General features: G+C 35.4%; 1 protein-coding gene across 1 annotated transcript; it reads right to left on the minus strand.

Moving 5' to 3' along the window:
* Positions 1–8,422: 8,422 nt before the first annotated feature.
* Positions 8,423–12,221, minus strand: LOC126755021 (uncharacterized). Its single transcript, XM_050467282.1, has 2 exons — positions 12,043–12,221; positions 8,423–9,075 (listed from the first exon to the last, which is right to left on the minus strand). Exons 1-2 carry the CDS (start codon positions 12,049–12,051, stop codon positions 8,680–8,682), a joined length of 405 nt encoding a protein of 134 aa, XP_050323239.1. The 5' UTR covers positions 12,052–12,221; the 3' UTR covers positions 8,423–8,679.
* Positions 12,222–20,656: the final 8,435 nt, after the last annotated feature.

Genomic DNA, 20,656 nt, shown 5'->3' on the forward strand with positions numbered 1-20,656 from the left:
TATGAAGTAGTTCTCAAGAATTCTTGCCAACCGACTTCAAAAACACAATTTTGAAAAAATAAAACGCGTTTAAAGGTGTGCACTTAGCGTAGCTGGCCTCGAGTGCATAAGTTTTCCAAACTGTATTTCCGAAACTATTACGCGGATCAACCTGAGAATTTAAGGCAATATTCTAGAGTTTAATAAGACAATAAAATTATTCGATTTTTTGAAACCCGTAAGCCCATTTAACCCCTTAAACGAAACAAATTGATAAAATATTTTCATTGCTGCTATATACAGCAAGGAATGAAAGGAAATATTTTAACAAGGTTAGTTTTTTTTTAACTTATTATTTTTTTTAGAGAAAGGCTAGTTTCAGGAGAAGAAGAACATTTATATTTGTATATATTTAAGAAGATTTGAATGAAATTTGGATAAAAATTCATAACATTGTTGACTTTTTCTTTGAAGTTTACTCTACTTGAGTAATAGAATAGTTTATGTAGCCAGTCGTGCTACATGACGTATACGTAACATCCTTCAACTTAAAAAAATGATTTACAAGAATATAATTGAAGGTTGCATAACACATTTTATATATAAAAATTATTTATTTTATACTCTTGCGCAAGAAGCAAAGCCAGGAAAATACCATAAGATGCGAAACGTCAACCAGAGGATCGGAAAAACGAAAATCATTTTACATACATACATATGTAGTAATAGTAATATGTTTGACTTTATCTATTTTTGCCAATAACACACATTATTAACATGTCACATACTAAAGAAATGTTTCCTGGTTTTCATTAAGGTACCTCACATACCATTACAATCATATGGAGAAAAGTCAGGTGAAGTAGGTGAAGTTTTCAACCTAGTTTCGATACACAAACACACCATTGCGAGAAAAGGATTCTCTCTGAATTTCAATTATATTTCCCATACATTCACCGATATTTTCGGTCAAAGGCAACTATAAATACAGAAGTCCACGTATTCGGTAGATAGGGTTTTGAAAAGTTTTTTTTTATGATTTGCACAATTTTTTGTCATAATGTAGCATACTCTAAAGGTATTATTCGTGATTTGTACTACACTGGAAAGGAAAAAATGAAATGAAATTTAAAATTGTGTTATATGGGAAGTAGGCATGGTTACAGTCCGAGTTTCGAGAGAAAAGTTCTGCGGAAGATCTATGGTCCTTTGTGCATTGACAACGGCGAATACCGCAGTCGATGGGACGGTGAGCTGTATGAGATATACGACGACTTCGGCATATTTCAGCAAATTAAGAGAGAGCGATTACGCTATCTGGGTCATGTCACAAAAATGAAAACAATCCGGCTCTGAGAGTGTTAGACGCAGTACCCGCCGAGAGAAGCGGAAGAAGAGGAAGACCATTACTTCGTTGTGAAGACCACCTGAAGAAGAACCTGTCTATACATGGAATCACCTTCATTTACCACATAAGAGGCCACACTACACCCTCGAAATATAAAGGTGTGACAACTTTACTCTCGACTAACCTTCAATTTTTGTTTATGTTTATATTAAATAATATTATACAACATTCAATTTCAACTATTGCAAATTATTTTTTGCTACACACTCACCTAGAATTACTTCATTTGTTCATAATGCCTTTATTTCTAATTGCACTTTGATAAGCCGTCAGGCCGCGTCAGCGCTTGAATTGGTGTAAACTATGAACAACATGGCAGCCGCAAAGAGCGTAGCGAAATTAAATTAACCGCAAAATTTGAAATTCAAATTTTTGTGCAGCGGCAACGGCAACGGCAACGGCAGTGACGGTCACAAAAAGCTAATAAAAAGCATGTGCGCTCATTAAAACCAAAAAAGGAAGTTGCAACTGCAAAAAGGAGAGGTGTAATAAAGGGGGCGCAGACTGCAGTGAAGAGGGCGGCGGCCGCCGCAATAGCTGCACTGAAAGCCACAGGAGTGCAATGTGGCATTGCGGTGCCGTGCATTTGCTTTACGCATATTTGTTGCACAAACTTTGGTGGCCACAACAATGCGCGGCACACACGCACACACACACCTGCACATACAAGCAAATACGCGCACGCCACTCAAACACAAATTAAATATGCACTTGCATAGGGTTGCCACATGCAGAGAACAAAAAAACAATATAAACAAAAAACAAAAATCCACTTGCAACATAAGCTCCGTAAATCACTGCACAAAGAGCAGCCGCAAGAAACTTTTTACCGCAACACCTTTCGGTCTCAAGACACCGTTAAAGCGGTAAAAGTTGAGCAAAAAATTACAAAAAAAAAACGGTAAAGGAATAAATAAATACGACGGCAAAAAGTGGAAGTGCCAACAAGCTGCTGAGCCCGCTGGCTTAAAATGCCAACTTGTAGTGTTTTTCATGGCCATGTTGCTGCCACATGACGGCAAGTGGCAATAAAAATAACGCGCAACGGCAACGACACCAGCGTGCATGTGTGTGTGTGTGTGAAATTAAGAAAAGTTTCTTAATTGAATATTTTACGTTTAGACGCGCGTGTGCACCTCAAAGTATGCAACAAAAACGGTGCAACGCATTGAACGGCACTTACAAGCCCACAGCAGGCGACTCTTAATGGCGCGCGACAGTGCGAGCAACGAAATAATGCAGGTGCCGAGCATTGAAGTTGCACTTGCGACAAGCGGCAAGTTGTTAGTGTATGCAACAAGGGAGTAGGTTAGAGTGCGCCGCTGCTAAGTAGAGTTCAGTGACAGACGCTGTCGTTGAACGGCTTAAAAAATCAAATTTGCATTTTCGTCGCCGTGCAACACGATAGCCCAGACAATAATGCTGTTGTTGGTCGTGGCAGCGGCGGGCAACAACAATTACCTCGGTTAACGAACATAAGACGCAGTTTGGCCACGTTGCTCATTGCGGTGCGATTTGCAAGCAGCAAGTTTCAAGTTTAGTTCTTGTTATGCCTTCTTGTTATTGTTGTTGTCCGTTGGGCTTTTGCGGAAAGCAAAGCAGCTTACTGGCTCTGGTGGCACATGGCGCATCGGCGGCAGAGTTGTTGTAGTTTGTGTGAAATTGCTTTTAGTTCACTAGCAGCTAAAATGCGTTTAAAGCCAACAACAACAACAATTGAAAATTGTAATAACAACAACAACATTTATAATAATAATAAGCATGGCAATAATGACTCTGTCGGCAAAAGGAATTTGAAAGTATTCGGAGGAAGTGCTTGAAATACACTGCGCGAAAGTTGAAAGTTTACAACATTTTTAAAATGAATATATTTATGTAATTTTATTTCATATTATTACATATTTTAATGTCGATTAAACTTTTGGGTTACAAATCAGGTGGCAACACCATATATAGATATTTTTGTCCGTCGGAACGCGCAGTAAGATCTTAGACGACCTTCAAGCTTTCGGAATACTTTGTGTTACGAAAGTTGCTGAAATAGCAGACAACGCAAGAACTAACATAAACAAAATCGATATGATAGCCAAGCTGAGATTAAGGAAATAATTTCATATCGTTAGTTAATGTTCACGGAATCCCGAAAACAGTATTGCTGAAAAAGTTTCAAGTCATAAAAGCCTTCCGGAAAAAGAAATATATGAGGAGATTGCCTAAAAGTGCCATCCATCTGACTACCGAACAAGAACAGGTAATTATCAAGTCGCTAAAAACGGTACGCAGGAAATTTCCGAAAGGTCTGATTGATAAATCAGATTGAGTTGAAATGCCTTAAAGTCCTTAAAGTCCTATTTGCAAGAGGTCAGAAGGAAAACACGCTTGCTGTTTACGCATAAGATCTCAAAAAAACTGCAGGACGGCGTTTTGCCTAGTGACAAGACACAACTTACTGGCTTCACATACAAGCCTCATGATCATTAGTAACACGAGCAAAAAGTGCAGGGAAATAAGCATGAGAGAGGCGCTATAACACCTTCTTCGCTTCTATCCGGCCTTACCTAGAACTTGTCTTGGATATCTAGGTGCTTCGCTGTGCCAAGGACTATACGAGGTAACAACATTACATACCAAGTGTTACTTAATATTCGGAGAACACGTTGACATTCTGTATGACGAATACTGCAGCTAGAAGTAAACTGAACTTCTGTTTTGGTATAGCGTGATAGCCAATCAGTACAACTTAACCCAACCTACCTATCGGACTGCGATTTTGAAAGGCTTAGATCTCGAACTAAGTCATTAAGTTCACCCTGTGAAATTAGATTGATTGATTTCAAGGTATCAAACTGTATTAGACACACCTAAAAATTTTCGTGTTACATGTTATATTACTCTACTATTTTAATCAAAGAAAACTGTCAACATAAGCTTGATTTTTGACTGGCTTTGACTTGGTTTTTTCGGCTTCCGACCACCTTTGCCACAATATTCGGCTGACTCATCGTCTGTTTCCGGGTCGTAAACATTGATCCAAAACTCATCGACTTTAGTAATACGTTTCATAAGATCCTGGTAGTCGGAGAGCATTATTTCATAGACATTAACGCGACGCTGTTATCTGAAAAAATTGAGTGACTTGGGAACCAATCTTGGTTTCACATTCAAAAATAACAGTTTTATATTTAAATAATTTCTTTACCATCTCTTCAAGACCATAATTAAGAATATTGTCATTTTAAACAAAGTATTTGATTTAATAATTCTCTTAGTGTATAAATCGTGTATATCTTTAAGTTTGATTTTGCATTTGCTGCATATAATTAGGGGTCGCAATAACGGCTAAGCGTTGCGACCTCACAAGCGCCACCAACTCTTTCCACACTTCTATTTCCTTTTTCAATCAGCAGCGCTGCGCCGCAGACCCACACCAGTCGCAGCATTATTTCCTTTTTACTTCAGCTGTTACTGAGCCGCCACCCTCATCCGCCACGCTGCGTTTGCTCTGCGGTTTTCACGTCTAATGATAGTGTTGCCACTGGTATTGACGTTAGTTGTTGGCAATGTTGGTTGCTGTTATTGTTCACAGCTTGCCGTTACCGCTGCGGCGACACCTATTGTTAACGGTTTTTTGCTTTTGTTAGCAGGATTTGAAACTACACTCTGTGGGGTGCCTTACTAACTTTGTTTTTGTTGTTCTTGTTACTGCTGCTACTGTTATTATTGTGATCAACACCAGTCACACTATTTTTGTTGTTATTACTTATATTTTTATATCACGACAAGCATTTGTTGCAGGTTGTGCTTGTTAAGCGGCTCTCAATGGCAAATATTGTTGTACCGTTAGTTCACGGCTTAGTTTACCGGGCGCTTTAGAGCACCAAGCGCGGTTGTGATTGTAGTAGTTTTTGCTAGTGGGTTTATAGGGTTAATTCATGTCAAAGTTGCGGTCAGGTATTGTACGCGCTGAGATTTATAAGTTTATATATTTTTTTTTTTATATTTCAGAAACCTAATTAAGTGTTTTTATGGAGTTTTGTGAATGGATTCTATATATAAAAGAATTATATAGAATAAAATGGGTTTCTCGGAACTTAAGTTCAATATTTGAGTAAGCAAAATATTGCATCAACAGGTTTTAATATCATAAATTCTCTTGCAATAGAATTACAAATGAAAAGTGTTTGAATATAAGCTGTAAAACTCTGTCATTGATCTGCTACCAGAAAAGTTAAATATTATTTGACCCATCTATACCAAATTTCGTGCAGATATCTTGTGAAATAAAAAAAAGTTTTCTATATGAGGACTTGATGTTGAGCATATTGGGAAGAAAACGTTGTCTGTGTGTTTCTAACTTCGTGGAAAACTTAAAATTTCCTGTCCAGGGTTCCCAGATATTCAAGCAACCGCCGCCAACTTTAATAAAACTCCTTTCAACGATAATTAATTTCTACTAAAACCTCACTTTTAACGGAACCGAGTAATATTTAGCTTTTGAGATATCAATGAGCCAGTTTTTGTTCTTTACGACACCAGATGGAGTTCTGTTACTAGGTTCATGAAAAGTAGTCATCCGATAGGATGCCGGCGCTTGACGCGAATTCCAACATACTTTGTGACCTCACTATCAATACCTCTTCCACTGTATCATACTGTGTGGAGCCCAGATGCTTACAGCGTAGTCTTGGCAATGGGACAAGTGCACAAGAGGGCTCCATTATTTGCCTGGTGCCCTTCTCTAAACATTTGATGCAGTTTTATTAATCTATCAACCTCATACTGCGCCCGTGTGTCGCCACCAGACAGTGATCAGTTAGTATTTCAATCATGTTCCTACAGTCTCTTCTATCATGTGCCTATAAGACTTTTGTGTATTTGCAACCAGGTAGCTCGTTCCATCGGGTTTTGATTTCTTTAACACTCTTCTGTTCAGATCGTCGTCTTGACAATGTATGGGTTTGCCAGTGTTGATCATGTTTTCTGTTGTTAGCCTTAGTCTGTGTTGTGCGCAGCCATACCTTTACGTCATCCATCGTTTTCTATGTTTACTTTGAACCTTCTTTCCCAGTTGAAAAATGGGATAATGTAGTCGGTGCTTACCAAACCTTTCTATATGTAAATTCTCCTGTAGTCAGTAGTTGTTCCGCCGATTTTGCTGCCCAGCATTCAGCGAAGAGATCACCACCAATAGACCCATAGTACGAGTTCAAGAGCTGTCGTTGGACTTGTTCATGAAGCTTCCGTTATGCATAGCTCAGCGAGCCTTTGAAACCCTTCCATTGACTTCCGCTAGGTGGATTTCCGTACGCTTATCGATCATACTACTGCACTGTAGAGCAGAATTGGTCCTACAATAAAAAGCTGTGTCGAACTAGTACGTGAGAGAGAGAGAAAGCAAGTTATAGCTAAGGCTAAAAATGATACCAGAGGTACCTGATAGTCTTATGAGATCTGTAGAAAACCCATTGATATAAAAAATACCTCATGACAGAGAGTAAGAACCCAGAATCACTAACTTGTAGAACCAAAGGCAAACTTAGAGTTAACATAACCGTCATCACAGTTGACTGCGCTAAACCCACACGATTCAGGAGAAAGTTTCGGATTAATATTCGCTCTAACTGCTAATATTAGGCTGATCAATATTAATTAAGTCAATAAAAATTACAATCACATAGTTCTCAGAGAACAAAAAGCTATGCTTATTACAGCTATGTGAATGCGAGCGAACGTCATCCAGCACTGAATGAATGAAGATAACCCTAGCGAACTACCACAAGCCGGACGACCCTCCTACGTGTACCGAAGTGCTTTTTGTACCAATATTTACACCTACCTTTTGGCAACCATATTAGCGGATTAGTCCTTTCTGTACTTTATTCTAGACTAATCGAAATTAATTTTAGGTTAGGGTAACAGGCCGATCCCAGTAGGGATTTTATTTAGACAGCTTAAAATGCTTTGTGCTACTTAAAACTCCTATATAATGCTTGTAGATCATAAAATCCTTACAATTGAGCCAATTATAACTTCGTTGAGACGGTTAATGTCAATTTCGGCTATGGCTTCTGGTTAGCCGAAGGTAAGACTACTAAATATTTTCGTTTCTGTCTAGCAAAGGCCTCGTCCTTCTCTCAACAAATTTGACATTTTGCGAGCGAGTGTATTTTTAATCTTACTGCATGAATGCCTATTGGGCAGTATTCAGTAAGAACCGCTACGATTGTGGCATTATGACCTTTGATAAAGGCAAATAGTTCAGTAGTTCTGCTCATACAATTTCTCGCTCGCACAGAAACTAGTATTCGACTAGCGCTTTAACGTTTCCTTCTAACTTCGACCGACCCAAGAAAAACCTTACTGCGCTTCTTTTTCAGCGATTTCTCGCTATCCACATTTCCCTCGTCGGTGTGAGCAAATCAAAGGCCGCCACGGTTAGCCTTGTGATGCAATGAAGCTACGGAAATTTATTTTAAAATGAAAAAATTCATAAATTCATCGATTTCGACCATTCTTTTTCAACAAAAAGTAGGATCTTTTGTAAACTTTCTCATATAAAACTTGAATAAACAAAATCACGTAATTTATGCTTCAAGTTTATTTCAAATTATGCATGAATATTTGTGATGTTTGCAATAGTAGTAGTAATACACTAATATGCTCCAAATCGGACATTGTTCGGTTGTGAATAGCTTTCAAAATCTTCAGCAGCCAATACGAGTATTAAAAATGTAAGTGTGTCAATTCCATAAAACTCATCCATCACTTGGAGAGAATGAAAGCAGATTGACTAAGCTGAAATCTGGTTGACGAATGTAGTCAAAACAAATTAGATGAATTGGAAAAGAAAACTGGCTAATTAAATTCAAATGATATGCAAATATTATGCCAGCCAGAAGAAACAAGACGACGCCTATTTGGCTGCGATTGCTGGACAATGATTTAAACGAACGCTGAAAGCTTTCACTAATTTCTAAGGCAGATGAGGAATTTTTGTTCATTTTTTACTAATACCTTAACTAATTTAATGTTAAATAATTTGCAGTTTGTTTAAAGCTATTTAGCCACATCTTTATTACATATTCTCTTTAAAATATACAAAACACTAAAACTATTTCCATTAATGGGACTATTGCGTACGTGCCGTATCACAGTGTATTTGTTAGGTGGAAGTAAAATAGCACTTTTCTACATATAACTAAACTATTTAAATTACAAAGTAAGTGTTTATGTATGTATAAGTATGTATGTACTAAATTAGTGTTTGCTTATAAAGTCTAAGCTTTCCGCCACTACTCCTGCACCACGCCCTCCAGCACCGAGATTAGGCCATTAAATTTACCATTCACATTGCTCGGCATATAGTAGACTGGGTAGGCGCCGTCCACGAAGTTCACGGGCGTACCTTTCTGGCTGCCCATGGCCATTTCACCTTGATTGAGATTGAAGCGCGGCACCACCTCCATCACAGCGGGCACCAACACCTGTCGCTTTTCGCTCGTCAACTTCGGGTATTGATAGGGATGACCGCTAACGGTATGCCGCTGATAGGGCACAATGATTGTCTGTATGGGTGAGTCCGGCCTGATGGGCAGCGCCATGCTGGTGTTGCTGCTGATAAGTACTGCGATGAGGCAGAGCAGCCAAATTTGTAGGTGTACGCTGTTGTTATTGTAATTGTTGTTGCGCTGTAAAATACGTAAAATATGCAAAATAAATTTCCATATTGGATTAAATGTAGAAAATCATTTTAATGACTAAACGCAAATTCAATTTAAGGCTGTCGCTTGTCTAAGTACTTCAATCAGCTTCTTCGGCGCTGAGTGCAAGTAACAGCCGTAGGGATTATTTAAGCTTGATGGCCGAAGAGTGTAATTTAATTTGTTATTTTTGTTGTATTGAAAGTAATTTGTATAACTTCAAAAGCTTCTTAAGCGATTTGGCAGATAATTAGTTTTTCTCTTGCGAAATTTAATGCGGCAGTGTATTTATGGCGATGTTGCAAGCAATTTATTTTCTAGTTAAATTATTTACAATATTAATTTCTGTTGATTTCAATCTGTGTTTTCTATTTATAGCATTAAAATTTAATTAAGTTTAAGTCCGTAACGAAACCATAATTACAATATTCTAAAATTATCAGTGTGTATAGTCTAACAAATTCGCTTTGGTATTAAAAAAAATTTTCAGCTTTTGTTAAAACTGGTTATTATTTTTAATTAATACTTTGTCTGGTTATAATAAATTATTAAATTGTTTATACATATACTGACAGGTCCAAGACATTTTGATCTTTGTTTTATACGTAATAGTTTATACCATTTGACATGGACTGGTCCATATCAACTGCACACGCATGTCGAATCATTTTGTTTTGAAGGTTGCAACCCTTCTTTATGATCGTGTGATGTTTCATCTCCATATATCAATTAGTGTGTGTTTGGCTGCTGTCTTTTACGAAAAACCTTTCATCTGGCATTTTCTCTCATGAAAAAATTAAGCAATGTGTTTGCTTGAAATTTTGTGTTTCTAATGGAACCACGTCCACGATACCGTTGAAAATGTTGCAGAAGTGTTTTGGGTAGTCTACTTTATCACGAAGAGTAGAGAAAAATTTAAAGGGCACTAAGCAGACAGAGAAGGTAGTGAAGTCATCGAAAATTTTCTTCATGAGCTTCGTCCATCCACCTCTATTAATGACGATGACATCAAAACAGTTAAAGAAACTATGTAGTTGAATATCATTATGCCGGCGTCAGAGAGGTAGCAGAAGGTCTCAACATTTCTTATAGATTGACTTAATATATTATGATTAGGATTTTGGGTATAAAGCGCGCCACTCCTAGTCTTGTACCAAACCAATGGTCGCCAAAAATATGCTTGACAATTTAGTTGCGGGCACTATATTCATCAAGCATCATTACTGGTGGAAAGACGTGGGTTTATGACTTTTACGTCGAAACTGTCCACGTCGGTACGTTTTATTGGTTTTAGAGATTTTTCTTTAAATTTTTTTGTCACTCCGGTTCAATATTGATCATATGTTATAAAAAGCAGGGTCGAAGCATTAGGCCATGGTAGGAGAATAACTTCCTTTTAAAGCTAACCATACGCGACACGATATTAAACACACGCAGAAGTACAGGGTAGGTTAAGTTCTATGATTGACTCTCAAGATGTGGATGACAATTTGACTACTGACACACAACCAAGTTCTTGCAGTGTTTAAATGAAAATGAAATTTTATTGTAAGCAAATGGTTACAAATGAATTATTCGGAAGATTCATTGTGATTGTATCCAAGAATAAAGTACTTTTTCGATGTCGTCTTGTTAGTGGAACTGCTTCTGAACCAGACCATTTGACATCGAACGGAATAAATGATAATCGGGCGGTACAATCTATTGGCAATGTGGCGGGTGGGGTAGAACCTCCCATTCACGAGGGTTTGGCGATGTCACGCAACAGAATTTCTTTTTTGTGCTTCTCCTGGTATTGAGGCCGCCTTTCTCATGCTCTAAACGGCTTGGCGCGTGACTTCTAATGCTGGACCAAGCTCTTCTTCCATCATCCTCATCGAGCAACATCTCTAATTCGCCGTCTTCGAAGATTTTTGGCCTTCCCTAAAATCCAATTTTGAAGCGACAAAGCCAATCATGGCACATTGTTTCACTTGGTGAAGCCTCCCCGTAAACTTCTTGGAGTTCTCGATAATTGCAGCCACCGATTGCTTTCACTAAAAGAAGAAAATCAACACTTTCCACAAATGATGATTATTTGACAAAAAATCGGACATATTCGCAGAACCAAAAGTATATGACAGTCACTAATGTGGAAATGCAGTTTCCTTCTCAAATGTTTTGCTTAAGTTTATCACGTTTTAGATCAAAATCGATCACCCCCAACAGCTGGAGCCATCTATTGACAAACAGCGGGAACTTATTTGCGGACTCAAAAATTAAAATTCAGATTAGTGTGCATTGAGAGGGAGGGAAAGAGAGAAGTAACAGCAAAATATTCAACTCTTTTACGCTCACTAATAACTTTAAAATACCACAGGCGCTTCAGCTTAGGCTTCAATTCCTTTCCAACAGTGTGGCGAAGACAGCTCTGTAATTAAAACAGTGGAAGCGTCAAGTGTTTAACAAGAAATTCGATGAAGATATTAGGAATTTGTAAGATCAGACCAACATAACTCAAATGTATGATATTTTTGACAGAGCAAACAAAAATTGGTTTAAGAATCAGAGCCACAAACTAGGTCTGTAACATGTTTCTCCTTTGTCATTCATAGCAGTGAATATTTTTAGGGTCTGCGGCGTTTATAGTCCTTAAGTTTGTAGAAGGCTTAATGAAACACAAAGGATAAGTTTCTGATCCTTCATAAGAATGACGGAATAAGCTACTATATTTCCACAGTCACCATTGTTTTTTCATTAATTTTAAGATTCAATTTATATCTCTTCGATTATTTTTGGTCATTTATTATATTTATAATTATTTCGAATATTTAATTCTCACTTTTATTGAATAAGTATATATAGTATTTTTGCTTTAGGTAGTTTTTTCACTAAGTTCATTTTTTTTCAATCATGTTTCACTTCATTTGCACTCTCTATTTCGTTTTAAATTTTCACTATCCAATATTCCATTACCCCAAACATAATGATCCTTTGATAATCCTGCGGCTTTTTGGTATTAAAATAACTTGTCGCTGAAATTCACAGTCTTTACTTTCACAAAGGGCAACTTTTCGAACTTTTCGTGTAACCAACACACACTTGTCCGCTCACGACTAGGCTGATCAGCTAAATTAACTAAAGTCTGCGCCTCGCAGTCGCTTAGACTTTATATCGCCTCACATCATATTCCTAAATGAAAAGGCAAAGTTTTACAAAAATTCGACACGATTTTTTTTGCTTTAAGATAAAAATTCAGCAAGCGCAACAACACCAACAAATAGAGAAAATAATAAAAAAGGCAACACTTAATTAAAGTAACAAAAGGCGGTAGCTGCCAACGCGCACAGTGGTAGCTTTTGAGTTTAAGTTGAGAGAAAAGAAATTTCACATGAAAAAAATATATTCATATACATACATATATTTTGAAAAATATATTAAAAAAAATTCAAATAAAATATTGTGAGAATTCGGGAGGATTAGGAATAATTGGATATGAGTTCTAAAGTTCACGTCTTTTAGGTAGCTATACAAGGAATGTTCCAAAGTAAACTTGACTTTTGAATCTAGCGACCCTTAGTAGCGCCATCTATGTGTCGACTGGTGCATTAGAATCTGTTATCTTCATTGATTCTCCAGTGAATCCAGTAAATTTCATGACATTTCATGGATTGGAAGTGAAGTTATTGCGTTTTAAGTGTCAGTATGTTTGTGTTATCGGTGCGGAAATGAGCTTCGAACAAAGAGCCAACATTAAATTTTGTTTTAAATTGGTAAAACTTTTACCGAAACGCTTCAATTGATGAAAAAAAGGTTATGGCGATGATTGCCTATCTCATAGCAGAGTGCACGAGTGGTTTCAACGTTTTAAAGTGGTCGTGAGGACATAAATGAGGGTTAACATGTAGGCCAATCAAAATCTGTGTTCAAAGGAAATTCCGTCGAAACTGTGCGTGAATTCATCAAAAATCAGCCGAAATCAATATTGAAATTCATGGAAATGGAATTGAACATCTCCAAAACATCGATTTATCGCATTTTGACCGAGCATTTGGGCTTACGAAAAGGTTTCACGGTTTCGCACAAATTGAATGACGACCAAAAACTGCTCAGAATCCAACATTCGAAGGACGATTATTTGACCAAAAATCACATTTTAACCATTAACCACTCCCGTATTCACCTGATATGGCACCGTGCGACTTCTTCTTTTTCGGAAAAATGCATTTGCCCATGAAATGAAAGCGTTATGCAGACGTAGAGGCCATTCAAAAGGCTTGCACCGGCATACTGGCTTCCAACCGGCCAGCGAGCTAAAACACTTGTTCGACATGCTTTTGGACCGTGCAATAAGCTGTATTGAAACAGAAGGAGACTATTTTGAATAAAATAAATTGATTTTGCTGAAAAAACATTTGTGCTGATTTTTTTAAAGTCCTGTTTACTTTGGAACACACCTTCTAATGTTGTTTTTGTTGTTAAAAACCAAGTTCAAGCTCGATAGAAAATAGCTTTATATTGCAGAGTAATCTTCAGCAAAGAGTTTCTAAGCTAGTTTCTAAAAAAACACAAAACTTTCCGGTGAAATATTTAATGACAATGCGTGAATTGAATGGAAATATCCACGACGTTTGTTCGTTTCGACAAAGTCACTGAATTATAAACTTTCTTTCCGATTGACATGTTTCTGACATTTTTAAATTCACAGGAAATATTTTGGTTGTAGATTGCTTAGAGGAAACTCGCAAGATCACTAGATTTAGGAAAAACTCTGGTCCAGAAACAGTGGTCCAGAAAAACATCAAAAATTGACAAAATGGAGTTGGTTTAAAAAAGGGTACTTTACCCAAAATTGTAGTCGTTTTAGACTGCAAAAACTCGATTTTTGATCAGATCAATAAATTGCTGGTTACTCTATGAGGAACTATGTACAGAAAGGAGCTGCGGAAATCCTTCGATAAGACCGGAAACGTTCTTTGCTGTGGGTGCCCACACTTTACGAGAGAAGCTACGGAAATAGGGAAAGGTCAGTAGAAATCGCTTGTGGCAAGAAGTGTTCAAGCTTCTACAGACGAGGCTGGTTCTGAAAGAGTTCAGTTCAAGAAACTAACGTTCTCCTAGAAACAAATTTAGGCAACTTGTGGGATTTTATGCAAGTTAGCTAAGTGTTAGTACTAACAAAAGAGGACGCAATAGACTTCAAACCGCAGTGCATTCCTCAAATTTCAGGAAATTTCCATACACTTTGAAGAAAACGTGTTTAAAGTTAAACTGATTGAGCTCATTGAACTGAGTACACTTCTGAAGCAGGAACTCCAATCTATTAAAGATATCAAACAAAATTTTATGAGTATGTTTTTAAGGTATAATCTATCGAAATAACTAAAAAAAATTCTGTAATTTTACACTAGAAAACCTAACCACCTTTTGATCCCAAGAGTGAATATATCACTTTTGGGGTTAGGTCCTCTAAGAGAGAGAATTTGGTATTATCAATATGTGTAAGGTCTATGATATCGCATCACCGAATTTTGTGTAAGAATAAAGACATACATAAAAAGGTTTTTACAACTTTGTCCCTCAGACCATCACACTGTGCGACGAATTGAAGCATACAACGAAAAGGTGATGCCAAAGTATTTAAATAAATTTTATTATTACTTAAACGCCTTTAAACAAGTGTTGAGAGAGAGCACGCGCGTTTTGCAAATGAAAAACATAAAAATTAAAGCAAAAACAAAAACAAATTCGCTTCAAACGTTGCCATGAGCCCAACAACAACACCAGCGGCCACATGTCTAAGCATCAACGTCAACGGCATTAAAGTCAGCGCGTCAGCAACACTTTAAAGGCATGTTTCATCAAATCACAGCTTTTGTTATTGTTTTCTGTTGGCTAAAACAACAAACATACGAAGAAGCGATGAATAAGCCATGCACGAAAAATAACACTCATCAACATATTAAAATAACAATAAAAGTAACACACCTCCGAGTGCTGGCGACCAAACGAACAGCAGCAGCAGCAATGCTAGCATCATCAGCAACAACAATAAAAATAACAATAATAAAGTAGCGATCATTTTAGATATGTTAGGCGTCACGGATGTTATTGCGAATTGTTGTTTCAGGTAGGGGGACGCAAGTGTTTTGATCGACTGTCACCGATCGGATGGCGCTGCACCGGCATAAAGCGGTGGAAGCTGGGGAGAAAAGCGGCAAATTGAGGCGATTGCTCTGGCGCTTTTGTTTTATAGCGGGCGTGTTGCGGAAATCATTCGCACTGCATGAGCATTAGTTCGCGCCAAGTTGACGCACGTCGTACATGGTTAGCTCGTTCATCTTCATCAGCGCTGCACCCTGTTGAGTAGTGTTGTTTGTGTTTTTTTTGTTAATTGGGGAAGACTGAAGGTGGAAAAATTTATAGCGAACTGCTGCGGTTATGTAGTTATGTAGTTTATTGTTATTTTAATTATGCGACGTTTTATTTGTTGAATATCTGAAAATTTATGTAACCACCTCAAAACGTTTTTGTACCGTAATAGAGTTAGTTTATGATTTAGACTTCCTGGTTGGCTTATTTGAACTGAATTTTGCAAATTAACAAGTTTTTTTTTAACTTTCGAAAATATATTTTATTTTTATTTATTTTATTTTCGTAGCTTTGTTTTTAAGTTTAATACTTGTTTATAAAATATACATATATTTATTTTCGGTATTTTTGTTGTCAAATCCATACTTAAAGCATACGGAAATAATAAGGAAGAAGAGAAGTACCTTACGCTTAAGGAGTTACATGGGTTTCCTCGGGTAAAAAAAAAAAAAATTTCGGAAAATTTTTTTCTTATATAAAAAATGAAATATTTTATTAGAATTTTTTATTGTTTCAAACATATGTACTTTGTTAACAAAGAAATTCTGAAATTTTTGTAAAAAAAAATTTATACTCGGACATTGCGACGCCATTTCCGGTGACTCTCGGAAACAATATGCGCCGGCAAGCATGATAACTCCTTACAGGATCATCTACAGTAAAAAAACATGTGTTTTAGTTAAAACCTTAACTTAGAACTTGGACAAAGGAAAACAACTGAAAATTGTATTTTTAGCAGATACATATTTTTACAAAAAAGTAAATTTCGTGAATTTTTTTTTTTATATTTGTGTGAAAAAAAAGTCAAGTCCTTATGAGCATCAACTTGATTTTTGACCGACTTTGACTTGGTGTTTTCAGTTTCAGAATATTTTTAGAGGACAATTCACTAAATTGTTGGACATCGACGTCATATTCATAAATCCACCTCTGGTCGTCAGTAGTGATGCGTCTGATGATAGCTAAGTTCTTAGCTATGTTGTCTGTATCTCAGAACCTCTACTCAAAGTTGTTTTTGCCAAGGGTTCAGTTATTTAGGTAGGGATCTAGCATTGATACGTTTCATACCCCAAACTTTAGGCAGAATGTATGGTGTCGATTCATAAGTGTTGTTGGGATCATCTGCTTTTTGTCATCCAGCTTTCATTGTTTTGTACCTCATAAATATTTTTATTTTGGTGATAAAGTAGGCTGCAAAATCAATTCTGCAACATTTTCAACGATTCCGTAGCCATGATTCCATTGGACACATAAAATTACAAATAAACCCATTGCTCAATTTTGTGCTGGTAAAGATCACCAGATAAACATTTCGTGATAAAGAAACAGTTGTCAAACACAGACAAATTGACATTTGAATATGAAACTTAACATGAACATAAAAAAAGTTTGTATCAAAAAATTAACAAAAAATTATCAATTCGGTTTGCGCGCTTAGTTTATATCGGTCAGTCCGGGTTATATTTGATGTGATGTAAATATTTAGAATTTGATAAACTGAATGAGTTTCTGTGACAAAAATTAGTCTAATAAGAGCATTGTAAAACCTGGCAGTACAAATGAGTCTTACATAGAAGTAATCGTAAACTAAAAAGTCCGAGTATATATGTAGCTGTATAAATTTTTTAAGCTTTATTTACCTTCTTCTTTCTCCTTCACATTGTTTGATATATGTACTTTGATAAAAAGGGGATTCTTTATATATTCGTCACAGTTGTTAACAATTACAAACTCTCTTTAGAAATGAATACAATTTTATTTTAATCTTGCTTTTCTATCTACTCAAAAATTTTAAAAATCAGCCCACACTTTTTCCGTGGCCCATATTAGGAATGTGCTAAGAGGATTTCTTGAAAATCTTTTCTTATCTTAATGTCATACTTAGCCTATTAATAATTTCTGATTTCTGTTCAATTCCCCCCGAACTTAGTACTTCCTTACATGTTATACTTAGTTTCTGTACTTGTAAATTTATTACTTCAATGTTTTTTCCTTTCGTACAGCGACTTTACAGTAATAAATTTTGTACAATTAAGGAAATTTGTTTCCAATTGTTGAGTTAGCTAATTCATTAGGCACGATTTCGTGTAGAAATTCAAAATTTTTTCAAAATATTTCACCAAAGCTATATGACATCGTGCATAAATTTAACTAACTAGCGCTGATAAGCTGGACAATTACTTTGTTGTTTTCTTCAGAGCAACAAATTACACACATTTATGCACTAACAATAAATTTTAATAATAGTGCAACATAAATATAAATATCGCCTGACGCTGGTGATTATATTTGGCATTGCCGTTGCATGAGCTTCCTTAAATCATAGAAAAACTTTGGTTTCATTAAAACATAAATCGCTGACCTTTTTGATAAAATGCAAAGATAATGGCTTCTAAAAGTTGTCTTCCTATATTATTTTTTTTAAAAGTAATTAAGTTATTGGTCGATTATGTACTTACATATATTTGTATCAAAGTGCTTAGAAAATATTTTTAAAATATTTCATCTTGTTTTTCAGCTATTGGAAGGACATTGGTAAGTGAAAAAAATAAATCGAAAAACCTAAAAAATACTTGAAAATATATTTTTAAAATTATACGCAAGATTTTTGTTTAAAATATACCACATTTTCTAGGAAGTTTGGAATTTGTTGTGTATGTACTTGTATGTATTTTTCAAATATTTATTATGAGTGCTAATGATTTGTGTGATATTCGGAGTATTTTCGGAGATTCCAAAACAAACAATATTTTAATAATTAAATATTTGTACTGATATGGCTTTAGTCCTTTAGATACTTCTACAATATGAAATTTGTTAATTTTTATGTTATAGAAGTGACGGTTTACTTTGCGATATGACTTAGCGCTGTTAGCATACTTGCGATGTGATGTCATGACCTTGGCCTACATGCAATGTAAAATAATCCTCTTGTTTGTTTAGAAATTATATTTGCGCAATATATATCGATGCGAATCGAAGATGTTATGTGATGTCATGATTTTCTACAATTTAGTAAATGAGGCTATGTAATCATATGATGTGATATTATGATTTTGTATAAGTTGGTATTTAAATCATTGTTATGTTTTTTAATTGTTAATTAAAATTGTTCAAATGAATGACGGTGCGTAGACGGTGATGTGATGTTGTGATATTGTGATGATGTGATATAAACTATCATACGATGTGATATCAGGAGTTTCTACAATTTAGTAAATAGACGCGATCTGATGTAAGCTATCATATGATATGATATTATGATTTAGTAAAACGAACCGATGTAATGTAAGCTATCATATGATGTGACGTTATTATTTCGAATAAATCTGTGGTTAATTAAAATTGTTCAAAATAATGTGAAGGCGGCTATGTTGTGATGTAACCAAGTGATGTGATATCATGTGCTAAAATGTTGAGTAGAATCTCATCAACTACATACTTACTTAACCCCTGTACCTATATTAATATCCAAAAAATGGATGTGATGTCGTGATATAATGTATCATATGATGTGATGTCATATCTTCTCGTAACATTTGTAAAAAATTCCTAACTTTTAAAAGGTAAAACTCAAATAAATATATTTTGGGTATATGACGATTAAATAATGGGTGTGATCTGCTGCTGTGATTCTGTTAGTTAACCGTTTGATGTGATATCACGAAGTTATGTATACCATATTTCGTTGTGATATGATGTCTAGGTGAAAAAATGAAATTAAATTTATGTGTTGCTATGCTTAAAGCAATTAATAATAAACATATTCATTTAATCAGTTGTTACTGTAATAATAAAATTAGTAACAAACTAAATGCATTTCAATAAAAAAAGATAATAAGAGATTCGTTAAGTGAAAATATATTCATATTGTCCGAGCTTAAATATCATTTGATATAATATACTTTACACTCCCGCATTTCGCTAATTTTCGCTGAGATTTTACATATTTATTTACAGTCTGGTGAGTTATTGCTTTTGAAGAGAATAAATGCCGCGCTTTACAGTTTAGAGATGGAATCAAGATTTTGTTTGTTATTTTCATTCACTTTTGCCATTCATAGCAACATTTGAAATGTCATTGATGTAAAGCTGCTTAACGAAGATTAAGACTTTTTTAATTTTGTTTAATTCATTTCTTTTTCGTGTTTAATTAATAGCGACTTTAATTGCTCTTAGTAAGCGCATACTTCATCGACAAATTCGCGCTTTAATGAAGACAAATAATGTTTAAGATTTTAGTGGGAATCGTAGCCAAGTCATTATGTAAGAATGAATAATTTCTCAGAAATTCTATATTTTTTGTTAGCAAGATAAAATTTTTTTATGTCTTTTTAGAATTGGTGATTAGTCGATTGTTGTTTTACTTAAATAGAAAATCTTTTTCTAAAATCTGTATAAATTTAATAAACAGTGTTTATACGAGTATACTTGTATTTATAATTGACTAAATGGAACTTTTATAATTAAAAATCGTAATGAATCGTATAAAATAGTTGTATCGACTACCAAAAAGGTCTCTAGAAGGCATGGTACATAATTTGACTAGCCGATAGATGGCGCTACCGTCAATATCTAATGATCTCACTCATTTGGTCTAATCTTATATTGGTCTGAGATAATTTATTATATAGTGAGTACGTTTCTAAGACAAGCTCATATGTACTTACATAGAAAGATACATCCTATCAGTTTTTTAATATTGAATTTTACTTATACCAAAAAAAAAATGTTTGGCTTTCTCACTTTTGTCATAGACAAAGTTCATCTCAGATGTGACCTTGGTTTATTCGCTTGGCTTCAACAACTGTTTAATATGACCCGAAATGTACTAAAATGTATGAAAGTTGATCTTGTGGCCACTTTATTTTAATTGCTTGAAGCTTCACTGGTTGCCTTTTGACATTTCATTCCTACATATTCTTGTGACGTATTTTACGGACATCGAATTTGGTTATACTATATATGCTTTTGAGTAAAGTAAGCTTAAGCAGCAAATAACAGCCTTCTATGGTCAACGTATACTGACAATAGGGTTAGAAAATCGTCATGAAAAAATGTTTAAAGACACTTTCAAAGTCATATTGCCTTGGATCCATACCCCCAAGTATATAAACACTAGTATTCAAAGCTGCATTGGCTCTATGTCATTTAAAAAATAAAGTTTCAGAGAAACCAATTTTTAATAAAATTTCTTTCTTTTAGCATTTTACTGATT

This window comes from Bactrocera neohumeralis, chromosome 4 (assembly GCF_024586455.1).
Source record: "Bactrocera neohumeralis isolate Rockhampton chromosome 4, APGP_CSIRO_Bneo_wtdbg2-racon-allhic-juicebox.fasta_v2, whole genome shotgun sequence".
In the NCBI taxonomy this organism is placed as follows: Eukaryota; Metazoa; Arthropoda; class Insecta; order Diptera; family Tephritidae; genus Bactrocera; species Bactrocera neohumeralis.